This window comes from Hyperolius riggenbachi, chromosome 4, assembly GCF_040937935.1.
Source record: "Hyperolius riggenbachi isolate aHypRig1 chromosome 4, aHypRig1.pri, whole genome shotgun sequence".
In the NCBI taxonomy this organism is placed as follows: Eukaryota; Metazoa; Chordata; class Amphibia; order Anura; family Hyperoliidae; genus Hyperolius; species Hyperolius riggenbachi.
The window spans coordinates 237,819,870-237,843,083 of NC_090649.1; the positions used below are offsets into that span (position 1 = coordinate 237,819,870).

Sequence of the window (23,214 nt, forward strand, 5' to 3'; positions counted from 1 at the left end):
CAGGTATCCCGGAGACTGCTATGTTGACCCCCAAATAGATTCACGCATGAGGGTCCCTTTAATATGGTCCCCTTCATCTGTGAATCGCCTGGAGAGGAATATTTTCCTCCATTTTTCTGTTCTTTTATGTTTGTTTGTATTGTTTTATAGCTTTACCTTGTCTACGGTACCTGACTATATCCTGTTACCTACCCTTACTCTGGGCCTATTTGATGACTCATTTTTTGAACCTAGACTTCTCATGATTGTCATGTCTATTAATATGCAGCACTTAATTATTCCCAATGTGTAGAATCATTTCCCACAATGTCCGGGGTTTTAATCCCCCCCCCCCCTAAAAGAAGAAAGGCCATGCAAAATTACCTGTCTCATAAGCCTGATGTTATCGCTTTGCAAGAGACCCACTTCACCCAAGCTTCCTTCCCCAAATTTATACATGCACAATATAGGCGAGTCTATTTAGCCTCTTCCCCCTCTGGGAAAACTCTTGGTGTTGCTTTACTTCTCCATAACGCATTTCCCATGGAGGTGGAACAGGCTATCCCTGATAAACTAGGCCGCTTCCTTATCTTACTAGGCACGCTCCACTCAAGACGAGTATGCCTGGTCTCCTCATACTCTCACCCAAGAGACCCCTTAACAAACTTATGATCACATTTACTGGTGTGGAGACTTCAATGCTGTTCTCGTCCCCAACCTAGATTCTTCTACCTTGCAAGATTACAGGTTGTCTCAGACTAAGTTAAAAACCCTCCATAAAATGTTGGTATCTCTATCTCTAGTTGACGTGTGGAGGGAGTTCCATGGGCAAGCAAGGGGATACACTTATTATTCTCCTCAACATCGCACACATTCACGTATTGACCTTCTATTCACTAATACCAGTAGCATACTCAATCTAATTTATGCTCGCCACGTGCCGTGTTCATGGTCAGACCACGACATGATCCTAGCTACATTCAATTCACAGTCCCCAAAATGCCTTAACCGCTCCTGGCGACTAAATGAATCCCTTCTAACCAATCCCACGGTAGTCTCTGATTTATTTAAACACCTCACAGAGTTTTTGGAAATAAACAATACCCCAGGTATAGCCAAATCCTCTCTATGTTTGTCCCACAAGGCCTATATAAGAGGCCAAATTATCAGGTTGGCCTCGCGCATCAAGAGGGAGCACTCTGAATCCTTACGCAACTTACAATACAAATTAAATATACTTGTAGCTGAACATCAAACTTCCCCCTCCCTATATCTCTACAAACTAATTAGAGACACCAAAATACAAATTGACCTTCTCCTTTCTCACCAGGCTGAGAAGGCTCATAGGTGGACTCAATCCCGGTGTCACAAACTACTTAATAAGCCTGATCGATGGCTAGCTGCTAAACTTAGGGAGAAACAACAATTAAACAATGTTAAGAAGATTAGGCTCTCTAATGGCAGAGAAACTTGCAACCCAGACGAAATCCATGATCGTTTTCTCCAATACTATACCTCACTATATTCCCAACCCTCTCCCTCATCTGCCCAAGACTCTCAGTCCTTCTTCTCTAATGTGCCAATCCCTTGTCTTTCACCCTTAACAGCGAGCACACTTAATCTGCCTATCTCTTCTGACGAAGTTGAAGAGATTATTAAACATCTTAAGAGCCATAAAGCCCCGGGCCCATACAGCTTCACTGCCTCCTACTACAAAAAGTTCTCTGATATCCTAATTCCCCATCTAACTGCATTATTCAACTTCATATTACGAGGGGCCTCGACTCCCCCTGAATTCCTAGCTTCTATAACTATACTACAATAGTAGTCATTCCGAAACCAAGCCGTGACCCTCTAAATCCCCCCAACTACCGTCCCATTTCCCTCCTAAATTCTGACTACAAAATTTTCACCTCAGTCCTTGTCTCCTGCCTTAACAAATTGCTACCTTTACTCATCCACAAAGACCAGGTGGGATTCATCCCCCAGCGCCAGGCTTCCGATAACATCCGGAAACTTCTAAATATCATTCACCATGCCCACCGCCTTAAACATCCCCTGACAGTGCTCCTTCTCGATATTGAAAAGGCCTTTGACACCCTATCTTGGCCCTTTATGTTTCAAACACTACAAAGATTTGGTATTACCGGCTCTTTCCTCCAGGTAATCAAATCCCTCTACTCCCTCCCGACGGCCTCCCTGAAGCTTACCTCCACACGTCAACCCTCAACCACACGTCAACCCTCAATTAAAATAGAAAGGGGAACACGGCAAGGCTGCCCCTTATCCCCAGCGCTATTTGCGCTATGCATGGAACCTCTTGCAGTTAAGATCAGACAGGCATCGGATATCCAGGGTTACCAAATAGGTAGACGCTACCATAAAATTTCATTATTCGCAGATAACCTGGCCCTAACGTTAACCAGTCCCACCACAACAATACCCCTAGTACTGAACCTCTTGTCAAATTTTAAAGACATATCTGGCTTGTCTCTGAACATCACCAAATCAGAACTTCTTCCTTGCAACATTCCCAGCTCCATTGTTAATGCTTTGTCCTCTCATTTTGGATTCCGTATTCAGCAGAAATACATAAAATACTTAGGAGTAAAACTTGCAAAAAATCCCTCTGATATGTTTCACCTTAACTATTCCCCACTCATATCTAACCTGCTAAACCTACTTACCACCTGGTCTAAGCTCCCAATCTCCCTTAGCGGAAGGATCCATGCTGTTCGCATGACTCTGCTCCCTAAAATTCTCTATTATTTTAGGGTCCTCCCTATTTTAGTTCCTAAGAACTCTTTGACTCCTCTCCAAAGAGAACTTTCTAAATTAATTTGGGCCCATAAGCCCCCCCGAATTTCCTCTACGAGGATGCAACTTCCCAAGTACGCAGGGGGCCCTGCTGTTCCTAACTTCTACAATTACTATATAGCTGCTCAATTAGCCCATATCCCTCCTTCTCAAGCTGGACCAAGTGCACCTCTTTGGGTCAGCATCGAGTCATCTCTCTTGAAACCCTTTACAGTTGAGTCCTTAGTATGGTCCTCGCTGTCGCATCCCATTCAGCTACTGTCTACATCCCCCTACACTCTTCACACCCTAAAGATCTTGAAAAGATACCGCTATAGCCTAAGATTACAAGCATCCCCCTCACTATCTACGCGACTGTTTGGTAACCCTGACTTCCCTCCAGGCCTAAATCTGGACATGGCGTGGCTAATCTCCTCCCATCATACTAATTTAGCTAAATTTCAAAGGCTAGGGATTATGATTCCTCCTTCCACATTATCTGAATCGCTCTCCTGTAGGCCTCACCAACTTTTTCACCTCCAGCAGGTCTACCACTTCTGGTCATCTCTGGGCCCTCTGCCCTCTGACACCCTCATATACTTTTTTCGAAAACTTCTGCAAAATCTCACCCTTAGAGGGCGGTATCATCTCATACTTATATGCTCAATTAGCTACTCGAGCCCAAGCTGCCATGGACACCGTTCTGGAAAATTGGGAAACTGACCTAAACTTCCACCTTACACCTAAAAGGTGGGCACACTGTTTTGAAGCCCTTATGAAAGGAAGTTTATATTTTTCAATATTAGAAACTAATGTCAAATTATTACACAGAGCTTATCTAACTCCAGTGCGGGTCTCTGGCATCTTCCCTCAAGCCTCCGCCCTAAGCTACAGAGGTTGCGGTTCTAGGGGAACATTAGCCCATATGTGGTGGACATGTCCTTTGGTTGCCAGATTCTGGTCACATGTTGCCGGACTGATTGCATCCGTCCTTCAGATCCCATTCTCTCCCACCCCATCTGTTTTTCTGATGGGTGATAAAGCCAATAATCTGAAACACCCAGCTCATAGATTAACCCAGCATATCCTAAATTCTGCTAAAACATACTTAGCTTCTCGCTGGAAGGATCCCTCTCTCTCTTTAGACCACGTGATCGGTAAAGTCCACAGAATTATGATACTGGAGAGAATGATAGCTATCTCGGAGGACCGGATGCTCCAGTTCGCCAGCACGTGGTCCCCCTGGATCGACTATGCTGAAAATAATGGACTTCGCTACTCTATTTTCTTTACCTAACATAGAGGCACTATACACATTGTATCTAGCATGCCTTATATTGTGCTATATCGTGCTAGGCCCTAACAATTCCCTTTTTGAATTTGCACCTATAGGTACCGTATCTTTATTCTGTCTTGTTGTTTCTGTTTATTGTTTTTATACGTTCATGTATTTGGCTATTATTCTTCCCCCCTGCGTGGGGTATCTAGATTTATTCACCCTTGTTCAATTTGCTATCTCTCAATAAAACTTTTGAAACTAGAATGAGATAACATTTGCGCTTGGAGACTTATGATGATGTTCTAGAATGAGATAACATTTGCGCTTGGAGACTTATGATGATGTTCTAGAATGCGATAACATTTGCGCTTGGAGACTTATGATGATGTTCTAGAAAAAGATAACATTTGCGCTTGGAGACTTATGATGATGTTCTAGAATGAGATAACATTTGCGTTTGTAGACTTATGATGATGTTCTAGAATGAGATAACATTTGCGTTTGGAGAGTTATGATGATATTCTAGAATGAGATAACATTTGCGTTTCGAGACTTATGATGATGTTCTAGAATGAGATAACATTTGCATTAGGAGAGTTATGATGATATTCTTAAATTAGATAACATTTGCGTTTCGAGACTTATGATAATGTTCTAGAATGAGATATTTGTAGATTGTTGTTCACGGTGTCCATAAGGCCTAGCACATTTTTTGGTGCCAAAATGAATATAAGATTGTATAACTAGTATTTTCATGCCATCTATTAGAAACTCATGCCACCTGCTCTGATGGTTGTTATATCAACAGTGTAACACAAGTCAATTAAAAATATACTGAAAAAAATGTTAATAAATAAAATAAATGAATGAATCAAGAATTCTGTTTCACAGATCTTTCTGCAGTGTTCAGTTTTAAATCTTGGGTGTTGGCAGGAATAAATGTTCCATACTGGAGTGCTTTGCTATTGCTCTAGTTCTAAGTAAGCTGTATGCAGCCATTGTGACCCTGATAAGTGTTCTCTCATCTTCATCTCTATTCCTCCTTCAAATGTCTGAAAAGAACTTTCAATCTAGTGACATTTAAGTGCTGTGCAGAGCAGCAAACCTCTTCAGAAGATGGTACAAACGTAATTGTTGGATTATTTACAAGGATCCCTTCAAAGACTGTTAATAATACAATTGTTTTTAACAAATGGAGGTAGCATTAACTAACATACATAATACAAACAATAACACTTCTCAATTGTATGTTACATTAGGTTATTGGATCACTTTTGTCTTTTCAGTTTTTGTTCTCTCAGCATTTAATAACAATGTTCTTGTTCTTTTAGAAAAGCATAATTTATACAAATTACAAACTACCGCCACTACTTGATATTCACCTTTGCTTCTGCTTTCATTTTAGGAATTCGTAATGATTGTTGTGTTTGGTTTGGAGTATATTATTCGCATATGGTCTGCAGGATGCTGCTGTCGCTATCGAGGATGGCAGGGAAGGTTAAGATATGCCAGGAAACCCTTTTGTGTAATAGGTATGTATTTTACCATTATCCAAAGTGTCAAATGGTAGGAGCACCAATGAACGCTGAGGGTGTGCCCAGACCCCTGCCCCAGTGCCTCTTGGGGCCCTCTGAAGTCAAGTATGCAAACGGGTCGGCACCACCAAAGTGGTATAAAGCTCTTTTATTCCATGAAGCAGTGCTTCATGGAATAAAAGAGCTTTATACCACTTTAGTGGTGCCGACCCGTTTGCATACTTGTATTTTACCATTATACAGCAGATACCTACATCACACCACCACTTACCTCAGTGCATCGACAAAATATGACCCTCTCCTGATCTAGCAAAAAAAGGTGTAATGAGAAGGCTATGTTGACCACTGTGGACACCCCTGGACTGACAGATTTTGAGAAAAAGATAGATTATCAGGAATTCCTGAGATTAGGCTGGCACCAGTACTGTCTCTTGAGATTAGGCTGACACCATAGTTACATAGTTATTTGGGTTGAAAAAAGACATATGTCCATCGAGTTCAACCAGAAAACAATGTACAACACCAGCCTGCTCCCTCACATATCCCTGTTCATTCAGAGGAAGGCGAAAAACCCTTACAAGGCATGGCCCAATTAGCCCCAAAAGGGAAAAAATTCCTTCCTGACTCCAGATGGCAATCAGATAAAGTCCCTGGATCAACACCACAGGGCATTACCTAGTAATTATAGCCATGGATGTCTTTCAATGCAAGGAAAGAATCTAAGCCCCCTTTAAATGCAGGTATAGAATTATAGCCTTCTCATTACACCAGTACTGTCTCCTGAGATTAGGCTGGCACCAGTATTGTCTCCTGAGATTAGGCTGGCACCAGTACTGTGTACCTGGGTTATGCCCATTGTACGATTATTCTTGTTTAGGCAGCACATGCAAGCATTTTTATAAAGTGATCATTGTCTTGAATAATCATATAATTTGCCCAGTTTTTTATGTGTCCACATAACTCAAGCCTAAGTCATAAACTTTACTTATGGTACTTTTCCTCCCTCACTAAGCTGCTCCCATTGAACAACTATTGCCATTTTTAGTCATCTAGTGTTGTTGTTGGCCAATAGAAGCAGCTGAGTGAGGAAGGAAGGGGCAAGCAAAATGTACAACTCAAAACTGGCCTAGTCTCTAAACAGTTTGGACACAGATTCTCATAGAAATTCTCTCTAAGAAGTTCTCTGACAGTTCTCATACCCAGAGACCGTGTGCAATGAGGTTTCAAGTAACACTTTTCCCATTCAAAGTGCTGAAGTTTTTACTAGGTATGGTAAATACAACCAAAGGAGATGACCTGTTCCTGTATATAGTACCAACTGGGAACCTTACATGGCCAAACTTTTGGTCATCAATGAACCTGCTGTCATCTGAGATAATTCGATCTTCCTCTTTCCTAAAACTACAATGACCAGTCCAGTACCAGACCAGTAGTCAGATGTTGTGAATGTCAGCTAAGGGACATATTTAAAGTGTGCCCAAGGTGACATGTGACACGATAAGATAAACATGTGTCTGGAATGGGGTTTGCAGGAGATTGCATGCGCTGATGCGCTCCGCCTTTAGTCTCCCAGCAGCGATCGCTGCTCGGAGACTGCTAGATGGCGGGAGCGCCATCTATTAACATTGTACAGTACTGCGACCTACAGCAGCGTTGTACTGGGGACAGCCGTGTGACACGGCTTTCCCCCCGGCAGGCACAAAAGTGATTGGCTTTCATAGGCAGAAGCCCATGACAGCCGATTTAGCTGATTGGCTGGCGGGGGAGCGGGGGATATAAAAATTTTTTAAAAATAAGTAAAAATTTACAAAATAAAACAAATAAATATTTATGAAAAAAATAAACACTGGGGGAGCGATCAGAACCCACCAACAGAGAGCTCAGTTGGTGGGGGGGAGAAAAGTGGGGGGGAGGGAATCACTTGTGTGCTGAGTTGTACGGCCCTGCAATGAGGACTTAAAGCTGCAGTGACCCATTTAGTAAAAAATGGGCTGATCATTAGGGGGGGGGGGGGGGTTAACACCGTGGTCCTCAAGTGGTTAAATAAAACAGAAAAACATGGGATACTTACAGTGTACCACAGACGAACGATAATAAAAGATTTATACGTACCTGGGGCTTCCTTTAGCCCGTCCCGTTAGAAGCCCCGTAAGTTTGGCCAGTCGGCGCATGTGCAGTGCGGCTGCGCGTGTCCCCATCTAGCTCCCGCGGCTGGGAGCGTTCAGCGCCTGCACAGTAGTACTGCACAGGCCCAGAGCGCTACCGGCAACTGGAAAACGATGGGGCATGTGCATGAGGCTGCCCCGCACATGCGTAGTGCGCCCCAACTGGCCAAACTGACAGAGCTTCAAACGGGAGCGGAGCAGAGGAAGACAGCATGGGTGCAATTTGTGTGGAGGCGGCTGGTGGAAGCCCCAGGTATGTATTAATCTTTTATTTTCATTCATCTCAGGGTCGCTTGAGGAGGAGGATAAATATAATTGTTTATCTCATGAGTTTATTTTCACCTCAGGTTCAATTTAGACCATACAATACATGGATAGCCTTCTATGCAGGAATTTGGCCAGCAAATAATGTAAAGTGCAGACTCTCTCTGATGTCTATGTAAAGAGCAAAGCACAGTCAATGTCAGCACCTTTAAACGACTAGCACTACTCTAACTTCCCTTCCCACAATCATAATTTAAAACTTTATAAAGTTTTACTATCAGAATTTTACCAGTAATGAACAATCAGTTCAGAAACTTGATTATCAGCCTGTGCTGTGGAATGACTTCATTTCATCCATTCAGTGAAAAACTAGATTTCCGCATCTAAACAGCGTATTTAATGACTTGATGTTCATTTTCAAAAGACTGTAATTAAGGAAGATCTTTTATGAACATGTTTATTAAGTGACTAAACCTAAACATAATTAGATATCTTGCTGATTAGTTTGGATTGCGTTTCCTGTTTTATCATGCCTCCTTAAAGTGGTATGGTCTATAGTACACCATCTTTGGTAGTCTGACACCAATATTGCTTCCGATGGAAAAGATTGCAGTTAGTCTGTAATATGTGTAACATACTGTGTCTTAATGAAGGAAATGCAAATTGCAATTTGTATTCCAAGTAGGTTTTGTAAAATTAAGGACTTACAAAAATAAGTAATGCCAAGTGTCATTTAGTAAGAAGGCTTTTCCAATATCTTTTAGCCCCTTACACCTTCCTAAGTTTTGGGTCACTATGAGCAATCTGGGTATTCTGTCTCACAAATAAATAAAAGATCAAAGTTGAATTCACTTATCACTGTATTGTATGTGTTCCTGTAAAATAATGTGAAAACAACAGCGATGTGTTAAGAAGAAGAGGAGAAGTAATGTCTATAGGTGCAGACCTGACTTATCTTTATCAGTGAGCAGATTACTCTGCTATATTTTTATCTCACAGGAACTGCAGTTATCTTTAGGAAATAATTCACTGATGTACCCAAGTGACTTAACTATTAATGGTATCATCTAAAGGTACCTGTAAACAAAGCACTTTTAAAACAGTCATCACCAAAACAGTCAACACCATAACAAGGGCCTTGTTATGCAGGCGCGGAGCTAGGGGGGGTCGGGGTAGGTCAAGTGCCCCCGGGCGCCGGGTCCCTAAGGGCGCCCAGCTGAGCTGATTTTTTTTTTTTTTTTCTGCGGAGGGGAGCAGCGCAGAGAAGAGAAGAGGGAGAGCTATGCGGACGGTGGAGAAGGGGGCCATCTCCCCCCCTTCTCTCACCTTAGGGCTCTCCCTCCCTCCATCGCTGTCCCCTCCGTTATTGTCCGGGTGCTGGCGCAGCGGGCGGGACTCACCTCCGTCTCGCTCCAGCGCCGGCCGGAAGTTCGGATCCCGCAGCCGCTGCTCTGGTCTGGACTAGACCAGAGTAGCGGCAGATCCATCCGCGCTGCGACGAGACGGAGGTAAGTTCCGCCCGCCGCTAACAGCACCCGGACATTAATGGAGGGGACAGCGAGGGAGAGAGAGCAGCTCTCCCTCTTCTCTGCGCTGCTCCCCTCCTGCTGGGGAGGCAGGGAGGGGGACACCTGGCTACCTACTCTGGGCATATATACCCCTGGCTACATATACTGGGCATATATACCCCCTGGCTACATCTACTGGGCATATATACCCCTGGCTACATCTACTGGGCATATATACCCCTGGCTACATCTACTGGGCATATATACCCCTGACTACATCTACTGGGCATATATACCCCTGGCTACATATACTGGGCATATATACCCCTGGCTACATCTACTGGGCATATATACCCCCTGGCTACATCTACTGGGCATATATACCCCCTGGCTACATCTACTGGGCATATATACCCCTGGCTACATCTACTGGGCATATATACCCCTGGCTACATCTACTGGGCATATATACCCCCTGGCTACATCTACTGGGCATATATACCCCCTGGCTACATATACTGGGCATATATACCCCTGGCTACATATACTGGGCATATATACCCCCTGGCTACATATACTGGGCATATATACCCCCTGGCTACATCTACTGGGCATATATACCCCTGGCTACATCTACTGGGCATATATACCCCTGGCTACATCTACTGGGCATATATACCCCCTGGCTACATCTACTGGGCATATATACCCCCTGGCTACATATACTGGGCATATATACCCCCTGGCTACATATACTGGGCATATATACCCCCTGGCTATATATACTGGGCATATATACCCCCTGGCTACATATACTGGGCATATATACCCCCTGGCTACATATACTGGGCATATATACCCCCTGGCTACATGGACTGGGCATATATACCCCCTGGCTACATATACTGGGCATATATACCCCTGGCTACATATACTGGGCATATATACCCCCTGGCTACGTGGACTGGGCATATATACCCCCTGGCTACATGGACTGGGCATATATACCCCCTGGCTACATATACTGGGCATATATACCCCTGGCTACCTACTCTGGGCATATATACCCCTGGCTACATATACTGGGCATATATACCCCCTGGCTACATGGACTGGGCATATATACCCCCTGGCTACATGGACTGGGCATATATACCCCCTGGCTACATATACTGGGCATATATACCCCCTGGCTACATATACTGGGCATATATACCCCCTGGCTACATATACTGGGCATATATATCCCTGGCTACATATACTGGGCATATATACCCCCTGGCTACATGGACTGGGCATATATACCCCCTGGGTACATATACTGGGCATATATACCCCTGGCTACCTACTCTGGGCATATATACCCCTGGCTACATATACTGGGCATATATACCCCCTGGCTACATATACTGGGCATATATACCCCCTGGCTACATATACTGGGCATATATACCCCCTGGCTACATATACTGGGCATATATACCCCCTGGCTACATGGACTGGGCATATATACCCCTGGCTACATATAATGGGCACATATACGCCTGACTATATATACCGGGCACATATTATTCTCCTGGCTACATATACTGGGCATATATACCCCTGGCTACATATACTGGGCACATATACCTCTGGCTACATATACCGGGCACACATATCCCTGCCTACATATACTGGGCACATATACCCCTGGCTACCTGTTCTGTGGACATCTCTACCCCTGGCTACCTGTTCTGGGGACATCTATACCGCTGGCCACCTATTCTGGGGACATCTATACCGCTGGCCACCTATTCTGGGGACATCTATACTGCTGGCCACCTATTCTGGGGACAACTATAGACCTGGGGCTACCTATTTTTGGGGAACCACGTCAGATTGAGTGTATTTTGGAGAACTGCTGCCAGGTGAGAGGTGTCTACCATATTAAGGGGGCATTCTACCTATTTATGTGAAATGCTGTCTATTTATGTGACTCATGACTGCTGAATTTGTCTTGTTGGGGGCCTCATGGTTACTGAATTTGTCTTGTTGGGGGCCTCATGATTTGTTGGGGGCCTCAAGATCGCTGAATTTGTCTTGTTGGGGGCCTCATGATTGCTGAATTTGTCTTGTTGGGGGCCTCATGATTGCTAAATTTGTCTTGTTGGGGGCCTCATGATTGCTGAGTTGGTTATGTTGGGGGTCTCATGATTGCTGAATTTGTCTTGATGGGGGGGGCTCATGATTGCTGAATTTGTCTTGGAACATGCTGGAAGGTACATACTGAGGGAGGGTGGGTGAGCGTGAGCCTGCTAACCTCCATATACATTTGGCTCCACCCATAACCACGCCCACATTTATTATGTGACCACGCCCCTTTTTGGCGCGGCGTGCTACGCGCGCCGCAACCTTGGCTTTGGGGGGCGCATTAATAGTCTTTGTCCCCGGGCGCTGAAAACCCTAGCTACGCCTCTGCTGTAGAAAACGTTTCTAGAGTATGATACACTTGCAGTGACATGAAGCTAACATACTTGCAGGAAATAAGCAACAGCCAGAGCTGTAACTCCCAGGAAACCAGCTGCAGAACGGCTCCAGGGCCAGTAAGACCCAACATCTTACACTGATATCCTTCCAGTCCCTTTCAGACTTTGCCACCTGTTAGTTGTGCAACCTCAGCCAGCAGGTGTGCAATGCTGAGCCAGGTTATGTCAGCAAAATGGTCATAAGTCATACTGTATGCTCCGAAAAACCTGTTATGTTTGGGTAATATTTACACTAATTACTGTTGTTCCTCTTACGGGATTACTTGTCTGAGACCTCCCTACACTTCTTGGACATTCAATAAGCTCTGTGATTTTAATAACCAACCTTACAGGTTATATGGACAAAAAGTACAGTAAGGGCTAGAAAAGCTTTTTGAGATTCCAACACTTGGTGCTGCTTTTGGCCCTCTTTGAGAGGATTTCTCTTATCCATTAATGATATAAGACAACAGTTACAAAAAAAAAAAATCCTCATTCTGCTTGACCTAGGTGAGAGTTTGAAGACATCTTTAACCACTTGAGGACCGCAGTATTAAACCCCCCTAAAGACCAGGCCTTTTTATTGTTAATTGGCCACTGCAGCTTTAAGGCCAAGCTGCAGGGCCGCACAACACAGCACACAAGTGACCCCCCCCCTTTTCTCCCCACCAACAGAGCTCTCTGTTGGTGGGGTCTGATCGCTCCACAGTTGTTTATTTTTATTTTTTATTTTTTTTTATAAATATATATACAGTGGGTTGCAAAAGTATTCGGCCCCCTTGAAGTTTTCCACATTTTGTCACATTACTGCCACAAACATGCATCAATTTTATTGGACTTCCACGTGAAAGACCAATACAAAGTGGTGTACATGTGAGAAGTGGATCGAAAATCATACATCATTCCAAACATTTTTTACAAATAAATAACTGCAAAGTGGGGTGTGCGTAATTATTCGGCCCCTTGAGTCAATACTTTGTAGAACCACCTATTGCTGCAATTACAGCTGCCAGTCTTAGGGTATGTCTCTACCAGCTTTGCACATCTAGAGACTGAAATCCTTGCCCATTCTTCTTTGCAAAACAGCTCTAGCTCAGTCAGATTAGATGGACAGCGTTTGTGAACAGCAGTTTTCAGATCTTGCCACAGATTCTCGATTGGATTCAGATCTGGACTTTGGGCCAATCTAACACATGGATATGTTTTGTTTTAAACCATTCCATTGTTGCCCTGGCTTTATGTTTAGGGTCATTGTCCTGCTGGAAGGTGAACCTCCGCCCCAGTCTCAAGTCTTTTGCAGTCCCCAAGAGGTTTTCTTCCAAGTTTGCCCTGTATTTGGCTCCATCCATCTTCCCATCAACTCTGACCAGCTTCCCTGTCCCTGCTGAAGAAATGCACCCCCGAGCATGATGCTGCCATCACCATATTTGACAATGGGGATGGTGTGTTCAGAGTGATGTGCAGTGTTAGTTTTCCGCCACACATAGCGTTTTGCATTTTGGCCAAAAGTTCCATTTTGGTCTCATCTGACCAGAACACCTTCTTCCACATGGTTGCTTTGTCCCCCACATGGCTTGTGGCAAACTGCAAACGGGACTTCTTATGCTTTATGTTAACAATGCCTTTCTTCTTGCCACTCTTCCATAAAGGCCAACTTTGTACAGTGCATGACTATTAGTTGTCCTATGGACAGAGTCTCCCACCTAAGCTGTAGATCTCTGCAACTCGTCCAGATTCACCATGGGCCTCTTGACTGCATTTCTAATTAGCGCTCTCCTTGTTCAGCCTGTGAGTTTAGGTGGACGGTCTTATCTTGGTAGGTTTACAGTTGTGCCATACTCCTTCCATTTCTGAATGATCGCTTGAACAGTGCTCCGTGGGATGTTCAAGGCTTTGGAAATCTTTTTGTAGCCTAAGCCTGCTTTAAATTTCTCAATAACTTGATCCCTGACCTGTCTTATGTGTTCTTTGTACTTCACAGTGTTGTTGCTCCCAATATTCTCTTAGACAACCTCTGAGGCCCTCACAGAGCAGCTGTATTTGTACTGACATTAGATTACACACAGGTGTACTCTATTTAGTCATTAGCACTCATCAGGCAATGTCTATAGGCAACTGACTGCACTCAGGTCAAATAATTATGCACACACCACTTTGCAGTTATTTATTTGTAAAAAATGTTTGGAATCATGTATGATTTTCGTTTTACTTCTCATGTGTACACCACTTTGTATTGGTCTTTCATGTGGAATTCCAATAAAATTGATTCATGTTTGTGGCAGTAATATGACAAAATGTGGAAAACTTCAAGGGGCCGAATACTTTTGCAACCCACTGTATATATATATATTTTAAATAAATATTTTTTAATATGTCTTACCCTGCCCCTCCCTCCCTCCCCCCGCCAGCTAATCAGGGTGATCAGCTGTCATAGGCTTCAGCCTATGACAGCCGATCACTGTGCAGCCTCAGAAGGGGACATCCGTGTCACACGGCTGTCCCCAGTACAGCGCTGCTGCCGATCCCAGCGCTGTACATGTAAATAGACGGCGATCTCCTGCAAGATGCAGCCCCAGGACTTGACGCCAATTGGCGTTAGGTGGTCCTGGCGCCACGACCACGCCCATTGGCGTGGGGCGGTCTTTAAGTAGTTAATTAATCTAGACCAGGCTCGCTAGCTGGACCACGTAAAGCCTTGGCTGTTTAGTATACATTTACTAGGCTGACATCACACCACCTATTGGCTGGCAGGTTGTTAGGTCTTTAGACTGACTGGGAAGTGCAGAGGGGACATGAGCAGGTAGATGGTGATTGCTAAGTAAAGATGATCAGTGAGATGCTGCCTTTCCACCTTTGTTGAAGATATCTATACTGCAAATTCCATCCAGCTTGAAATTGGACCAATCAAAACAAGCAGAAACTACATTTGATATTCCCATTTCTAAGGCTGCATGAAATTTGCAACAAATGTGTAACAAAGTGGTAGAACGACCCTCTGTAGCTGAGAAGCAGGTGAGGAGCTATAAATTGCTGTGGCAAGTATCTTTCCTTTATTTTGCCAAATCAACAGTGTTTTCTCAAACCTTTTTATGCATAGTTAATATAGACTGATGATATTTCAATGCATACAGTATAAGGACTGGGTTTCCTAGTGTTCCTGTGTATTACTTTTTTGTATTAAATCTTCAATATTGCTTCTGGCCCAGCACTGTTTTTACTATGCAGCGAGCCAGGAAGCATTCTAAATGCTATGCACATTTTTCTGACCTTTCTCCTTCCCTGGTTTATTATACTCCAAATGTTCTGCTTCTCAGGGCAGAGAGATGTAAGATCTCTCAGTTTTGTCACTAATGACATTTCACTCCTATATGTTTGCATGATAAAATGTTTGAGCTGTAATAGAAAGCCGAGAACTGAAATTTCTAGTGAATTAAATAAACTACCATTGTTTGCACCCTAAGAAAAAGTTTCCGAAAGATGAGAAGTAAAGCAATAGAGTTCAGGATGCTCCTGCTGGCTTTGTACTAGCAATGACAGAGATGAAGATTTGTAAGGCGCACAAATTAACCTTCGGGCTCAGATACACTATAAGCGCTTTTCTGAGTGTTTTTTGGCCATCAAAGCTTTTTGTGCGCTTTTTAAAAAACGCTCCCATTGACTTACATTAAAATCACAATCGCGGTAAAATTGAGTGATTTTACCACAATCACGGTTTTACCGCGATTTTAAGTCAATGGGAGTGTTTTTTTTTTTACAAAACTCTCAGAAAGCTCTGATGGCCAAAAAACGCTCAGAAAAGCTCTTACAGTGTGCCTGAGCCCTAAGGAAACATTTAGAATTTCTAAGAATCTGTAAAGCACATTCTCATTCTTGTTGAGCTGTGTTCTTGGGGTTGTGATAGTATCTGTAAAGAAGATGCACGATGGCATTTTTTCATGTATCACTTGTCACACTCACCATCTGGGTCCTCCACGGGGCTCTCGGGTGCGTCCTCTAGTGCGCACGCGCGGGGGCTCTCTGGTCCTTGTAGTCCCTCTCCCAGCACGGCGTTTGGTGCTGTGCGCAGCGCGCGTGTACAAAGTACTGCGCGCGCATAGGTCTGCGCGCGTGCGCAAAGTGTTGCGCGCGCATGCGCAAAGAGTTACGCGCGCCCTGCGCATGCGCAGAGCGCTAATTTCGGCGCTAATGCACAGTATAAAAGCAGCAGTGCTGCTCGTTCTGAACAGTTTGGCTAGCCTGTTGGTGAACCGTTGTTCCAGTCCTGCTATTATCCTGATTTGATCTCCTGTTGTGACCTTGGCCTGTGACCCCAACTACTGCTGATCTCCGCCTGCCCTGACCTTTGGCTTGTGACCCCGACCTACGCTGATCTCTGTTTACCCTGGACCTCCGGATCTCATCTGACCACGCTTTCTCCACAATTAGTGTCTCTGTTCTCCCAACCACTTGCTGAGGTAATCCCAGTAGTGACCTGGTAGGGTACTAGGCAGCTAAGTTCCACATCCCCCTCCAGGGGGTTTGGTCCTGCACTCCCCTCAAGGGTGTGTGGGTGAAGACCCGTGGTCACCTAGACTCCACTACTGGGTAAATCCTTTTCCATCGTGGGAAGGTCAACAGGGACTGAAGAGAAGTTCCAGTCAGTCCTTGACAGTAACGAGCAGCCAAGATGGACACTAGTGGAGCTTATACCCCGGTGGAGATCCTTTATGACCTGGTTACCCAACTTCGAGTCTCTATGGACGAAGTTCAGAAAGGATACCAAGAGATCCGTGATCAACTTCGTGCCCCTACTCCTGTGCTTGTTCCTGCTGCAGCCCCTGCTCAGGTAGCTGCTTCTCCGGCTCATAACGAGCCCGCTCCAGGCTTAGTAGAGGGAGCTGCAGCACTGCCACCAGAAGGTCTCGGCGTTTCTTGACTGGCCAGTACCTGCTGATAGGAAGGCCATACAGCGTTTCATTGGGTTCGCCAACTTTTACAGGCGGTTCATCAAGAATTTCTCACGGATTGTGGCACCCATCACTCAATTGACCAGCACCCGTCAGTCCTTTTGCTGGACTCCAGAAGCTCGGTCAGCTTTCGAGAAATTGAAGTCTTGCTTTATCTCAGCACCCATCCTGAAACATCCCAATCCTACCAGAGCCTTCGTCTTGGAGGTAGATGCCTCCGAAGTTGCTATTGGAGCAATCCTCTCTCAACGCTTCGGTCCTAAGGCTGTCCTCCACCCAACTTCTCTCGGAAACTGAATACTTCGGAAAGAAATTATGACGTGGCGGATCGGGAACTCCTGGCTATTAAGGCAGCTCTTGAGGAGTGGCACTATCTACTCGAAGGTGCTGAACACCCCATACTAATACTCACGGACCATAAAAACCTAGATTACCTCAGGACTGCTAAGAGACTCCGAACACGTCAGGCTAGGTGGTCACTTTTCTTTTCTAGGTTTACCTTTCACTTGACCTACCGTCCCGGATCCAAAAATATAAAACCGGATGCATTGTCCCGTATGTACCAGTCCGAGTCAGGCCCTGAATCATCACCTGAGAACATCCTGTCTCCACAGCATTTCCTGCTCTTGCACTCCAGACTGATGGATTCCATTAGACCAGCATCCGCAGGTCTGAGTACACTCCCGGATTTACCACTCAAGGAAGGACTCTACCTGTTTCAGGGGAAAATCTTTGCTCCCTCCGAGACTCGCTTGTCAATACTTCAAGCCTGCCATGACAATCAACTGGCTGGCCACTTTGGAGCTCATAAAACTCAAGAATTAGTGCAGAGGAACTTCTGGTTGCCCGAACTATCTAAGGACTGTAAGTCATACGTGGCCTCATGTGAGGTTTGTGCCCGTTCCAAGACCACTCGGGGCCTACTGTGGGGTCTTCTGAAACCTCTTCCGGTGCCAACACAACCCTGGAGAAATATCGCAATGGACTTCGTGGTGGATCTGCCACCCTCGGAAGGGTTCACTACCATTCTGGTCATTGTTGACCGTTTCTCCAAGATGGCTCACTTCCTGCCTTTTAAACATATCCCCTCTGCTACAGAGACGGCTCAAACTTTCGTTAGAGAGATTGTCAGACTCCACGGTTTACCTGCGGACATCGTGTTTGACCGGGGAACCCAGTTCACTTCCAAATTCTGGCAGGAACTCTGTAGATGTCTGGGAATTAAGGTCTCCCTTTCTTCTGGTTACCATCCGCAGTCCAACGGACAAACAGAAAGGTCAAACCAGACCCTGGAGCAGTATATAAGATGCTTTACTTCAGCCTCTCAGGACGATTGGTACCCTCTGTTGGCTACTGCGGAATTTGCCTACAATAATTCCGTCCATACCTCTACTCAGCAGTCACCTTTCTTCATCAATTACGGTTATCATCCTTTGTTCCTACCTGGCGTGGATTTTACCTCTGTCTGTCCCGGAGTCCAAGAGAGGATTTCTACCATAAAGGGCAATTTTAACACTGTTCGCAATGCCTTAAAACAAGCCCAAGAGAAGGGGAAGAGATTCGCCGACTGTCGGCGGAAGGAAAGTCCAGTTTTCACCCCCGGAGATCTGGTCTGGCTCTCCACCGCGAACCTCAAACTGCGTTGTGCCTCCAAGAAGCTTGCGCCCAGGTTTATTGGGCCCTTCCCGGTGTCTAAACAAATCAATTCAGTAGCCTTCAAGCTGACTTTACCTGCTTCACTCCGGGTACATCCCGTGTTCTACGTCTCTAGTCTGAAGAAGGTGATTCCAAATAGCTTCCCGGGCCGTTCCTCGGATCCACCTCAACCAGTTTTGATTGACGGTTTGGAAGAGTTTGAGGTGGAGAAGATACTGGACAGTAGAAGAATTAGAGGGTCTCTTCAATGCCTCATTGTGAGGAAACGCGGAGGAGCCGCCGTCTCTCACAGTAAGGCGGCTGTTTCCGCGTTCAGCAGCGCGTCACAACGCGAAAAAAACGCCGCATGCCGCTTAGGCAGAGCGGCGGAATCCGCATTGGTAACGGCGGAATCCGCAGCAGAGGCGGCCCCCGCACTAGATACATTGCATGACAGTACTGGTGTGGCTAGGACTGATAGTTCACCAAGATTCAGACTTACACGCGCGCGAGCACAGAGGCAGAGTTTAAATAGCTGTTAGAAGGGAGTCGGCTGACCAGCTGGGTCAGCTGACAAATTCCACTGCTCCCATTGGACCAGCAATTAGGGAGGTCCTGGAAAGGTCCTAGAGTATATATACTGCTGGTTGTTCACTTGCTCTTTGTCTGGCGTGCGATCACTTATGTGGAAGCACCCAGATCCGTAGTCAGATCCGCAAGTGTGCCGGGACCAGCTGGAGCTGTAATCCTACACTTAGCTAGATTCTGTTTGATAGCTAAAGTACTAGTTTGATTGTGATTATCTGTTATGACTTCCTGCCTGCCTTGACTACCCTTTTGAACTCTGATCTTGTACCTCGATATTTCTGATACTCTGTTGCCGAACCCCGGCTCGTTCCTTGACTCTGCTTCTGCCTCCTGATTTTGTACCCCGATATTTCTGATACCCCGTTGCTGAACCCTGCCTGTACTTTGACTCCGCCTTTGCCTCCTGATCTTGTACTTTATCTGTCCGTGTGTGTACGACCTGGCTTGTCCGACCTCGAGAACCGACCTTACTGTTAGAGGCGGTTCCTCGTTCTGTTAAGTGACCCTTCCACCAGAGGGTTATTTTCAGTATATCCTTCCCACTGGCAGCCTGACTCCTCCCGCCTTGGAGAGCTCAGGTTTGCGGAAGGAATCTGTGCAGCTCTCCTTACTGCACTGAGGCCAGTCCTCAAAGTGTTACAGTTACACCAAACACTACACTCTACTCAAGTGAACAGAGGTTAGCTAGTATATCGGATTATCAGTGATACTGCAGATCACGTATAATCTGGTATACATCTGTATTTCCTGTGATACTGCAGATCACTGGTAATCAGATCCTCTCTGTGCTTCACCGATCGTTACACTCATCAAATGGAAGGGGTTTGGCCTGGAAGAGAACTCATGGGAGCCTGCCCGTAATGTACATGCCCCTAGATTGATCAAACAATTTCACAAGAGATTCCCTGGCAAACCTGGTCCTAGGGGCACCCAGAGGTTGCCCCTGGGAGGGGGGCAATGTCACACTCACCATCTGGGTCTTCCACGGGGCTCTCGAGTGCGTCCTCTAGTGCGCACGTGCGGGGGCTCTCTGGTCCTTGTAGTCCCTCTCCCAGCACGGCGTTTGGCGCTGCGCGCAGCGTGCGTGCTCAAAGTACTGTGCGCGCATAGTGCTGCACGCGTGCGCATGCGCAAAGTGTTGCGCGCGCATGTGCAAAGAGTTACGCGCACGCTAATTTCGGCGCCAATGCACAGTATAAAAGCAGCACTGCCCCTAACTGCAGTGCTGCTCGTTCTGAACAGTTTGGCTAGCCTGTTGGTGAACCGTTGCTCCAGTCCTGCTATTATCCTGATTTGATCTCCTGTTGTGACCTTGGCCTGTGACCCCCGACTACTGCTGATCTCCGCCTGCCCTGATCTTTGGCTTGTCTTCTGGATTACCGTTGTCTGCTGCCCGCCCTGACCCTTGGCTTGTGACCCCAACTACTGCTGATCTCCAACTGCCCCAACCTTTGGCTTGTGACCCCGACCTACGCTGATCTCTGTTTACCCTGGACCTCCGGATCTCATCTGACCACGCTTTCTCCACAATTAGTGTCTCTGTTCTCCCAACCACTTGCTGAGGTAATCCCAGTAGTGACCTGGTAGGGCACTAGGCAGCTAAGTTCCACATCCCCCTCCTGGGGGTGTGGTCCTGCACTCCCCTCAAGGGTGTGTGGGTGAAGACCCATGGTCACCTAGACTCCACTACTGCGTAAAGCCTCTTCCATCGTGGGAAGGTCAACAGGGACTGAAGAGAAGTTCCAGTCAGTCCTCGACATCACTGCATTTTCAAATCATATTCACAGTTTCAGTCACAACTTAAGGTGCCCACTAATGATAAGGTGCCCGCTAATGATACAATCCTGATTATATAATCTTACCACATGTATGTATTAGAAGGGTAAGCTGAGTGAATATACTTTGCATGGATACTTTAGGTACTCCTAAACACCACAGTAGTGTCGTAACTATTTCATGGGGCTCCCCAGTGAAAATGTCAAAATTCCAATGTTCTCTTGCCTCCCCTTGGTGCCTCTTATGGCCTTGTGGCCCATCTCACAAGGGTCATAAAACAAGTGTAGCCATCATGATCGTCACACCTAATAAGTATAGCCACAAAACCACCTGATCTGAAGTACAGTCCCGTGTATCAGAGGAAGGGAAGGGTAGTAGAAGGCCCCCCTACACAGCTCAGCCTTTAGATTTTTTTTTTTCAAAGGGACCCGGAATAGGTAAAAAAAACAGAATTTACACTTACCAGGGGGGCTTCCTCCAGCCCACCGTAGCCTGCTCGGTCCCTGGCATCCTCATGGCTCCTTTCCTATTCCCGGTTACACGATGACTTTGGCCTGAAGTCGTCAGGTCTGCTTCCCACGATTGTGGCATTACGCTGGCCAACTCTGCATCATCATGCCAGCCGGCGTGAGATTCCTGCTAATGTGCGGTTCAATCTTAGAGAACCACGCATGCGCAGGATTCTCATGCTGGCTGGCATGATAACACGTAGTCGGCCAAAGTGATGTCATGATCGGAATCTCCGCAGCGGGAAGCAGACTGAAGTTGTCATGTAGCCGGGACCGGGACCAGGGAAGGAGCCATGAGGACACCAGGGGACCTTGCGGCCTATGGTGGACTGGAGGATGTCCCAGGTAAGTGTAAATTCTGTTTTTATACCCTGCTCAGGGTCCCTTTATACAGTGACAAAGAATAGACTGTTTATATCGTATTGCTGAACATGAATGTGAAGTTACAATTATACTTTGGTTTTCCAGATATCATAGTTCTTATTGCGTCAGTGGCAGTTGTGTCTGCTGGATCTCAGGGAAATATTTTTGCTACATCAGCACTTCGAAGTCTTCGATTCCTACAGATCCTACGTATGGTGCGCATGGATCGAAGAGGGGGGACTTGGAAACTGCTGGGTTCTGTTGTTTATGCACACAGCAAGGTAAGTGACATTTCTTAAAGTTGTATACACGTGACTTTGTGTTTCATATTTTTCAACTAGGCATAGTGATTGTGTGTGTGGTAGTTTTGGGATTAGGAAATTGGGAGAAAAAGTGTACAGAGCAAACAATCCGATATTCACTATTAAAAAAAACCTGAATTTTATTGGTTCCTCTGCATAACTTATCCACTTCTACTCCAGTTTTTTGGGTGCCTGTCTAGATATTTGCTACCCAAACGGATAAACCTAACGTACTAACCTGTGAATGTGGCTTTCATAAAAATATGTGTGAGCTATATAGATGATTTTATAATAAACAGTGTTATAAAGTATTTTTTCTCATGACTGTATCCAGCCAGCATCATCTTCAACAGAAGAATTCGCAAAAGAAAAAAAGATGAGGTTTTGAGGTTGTTATGAGATACCAATTCTGCCTTAAAAGCATTACAAATGGCTAATTCATGAAAAACATTCAAAAGGTATATTATATATATAAATCACAATAACAAAATGTAACAATAAATATCATTGCAGTCTCATTGGATAATTGTATACAGCGTTCTGTGTACAGTACATAAAGTCACAACGTTATTACATTGCAAAAAAAAAAGTGCTGCTAATATTCAGCACCCTTCACTTTAAGAGGAGATATTTGTTCAGCTGCAGCAATGATTCAGGTCCATATCATGCAATACCATAGGTCACATGCAGGTGTCAAACTCGTGGTCCATTGGCCGAATTTGGCTTGCCTTGCCATTTTATGTGTCTGACATGAGCTGTAAATGTGCATGATGGTAGCCAGTAGCAAATGGAGAGAACCAACTTGTTCTGTATACATGCTCACAGCAAACTAGAAGTAGGCATCTGGCATTTCTAGGGATATACATCCATGCACATAATGTTTTGCTTTGTACCAATGGCATGTGTTCATAAAAGGGTAGGAGTCAGGTCTACGGTTGATGCTCATCTCTGAAAGCTGCAAGTAATCATTCTTTTTGCCCAAAACAGCTTTAACTACTTGCTGCATGCCGTGCAGTATATTCACCGCACTGCAAAAATGACAGGATGCACCAGGGCCGTGAA

At 45.3% G+C, this 23,214-nt stretch overlaps 1 protein-coding gene across 2 annotated transcripts in view; it reads left to right on the plus strand.

Moving 5' to 3' along the window:
- The window catches only part of KCNQ5 (potassium voltage-gated channel subfamily Q member 5), a 745,242-nt gene that overhangs the window by 574,244 nt on the left and 147,784 nt on the right, over window positions 1-23,214 (plus strand). For both annotated transcript variants that reach the window (XM_068281488.1, XM_068281487.1), the window contains exons 3-4: window positions 5,460-5,586; window positions 21,956-22,131. In XM_068281488.1, the coding sequence (XP_068137589.1) occupies window positions 5,460-5,586; window positions 21,956-22,131 (303 nt within the window). The remainder of the gene's footprint in view (window positions 1-5,459; window positions 5,587-21,955; window positions 22,132-23,214) is intronic.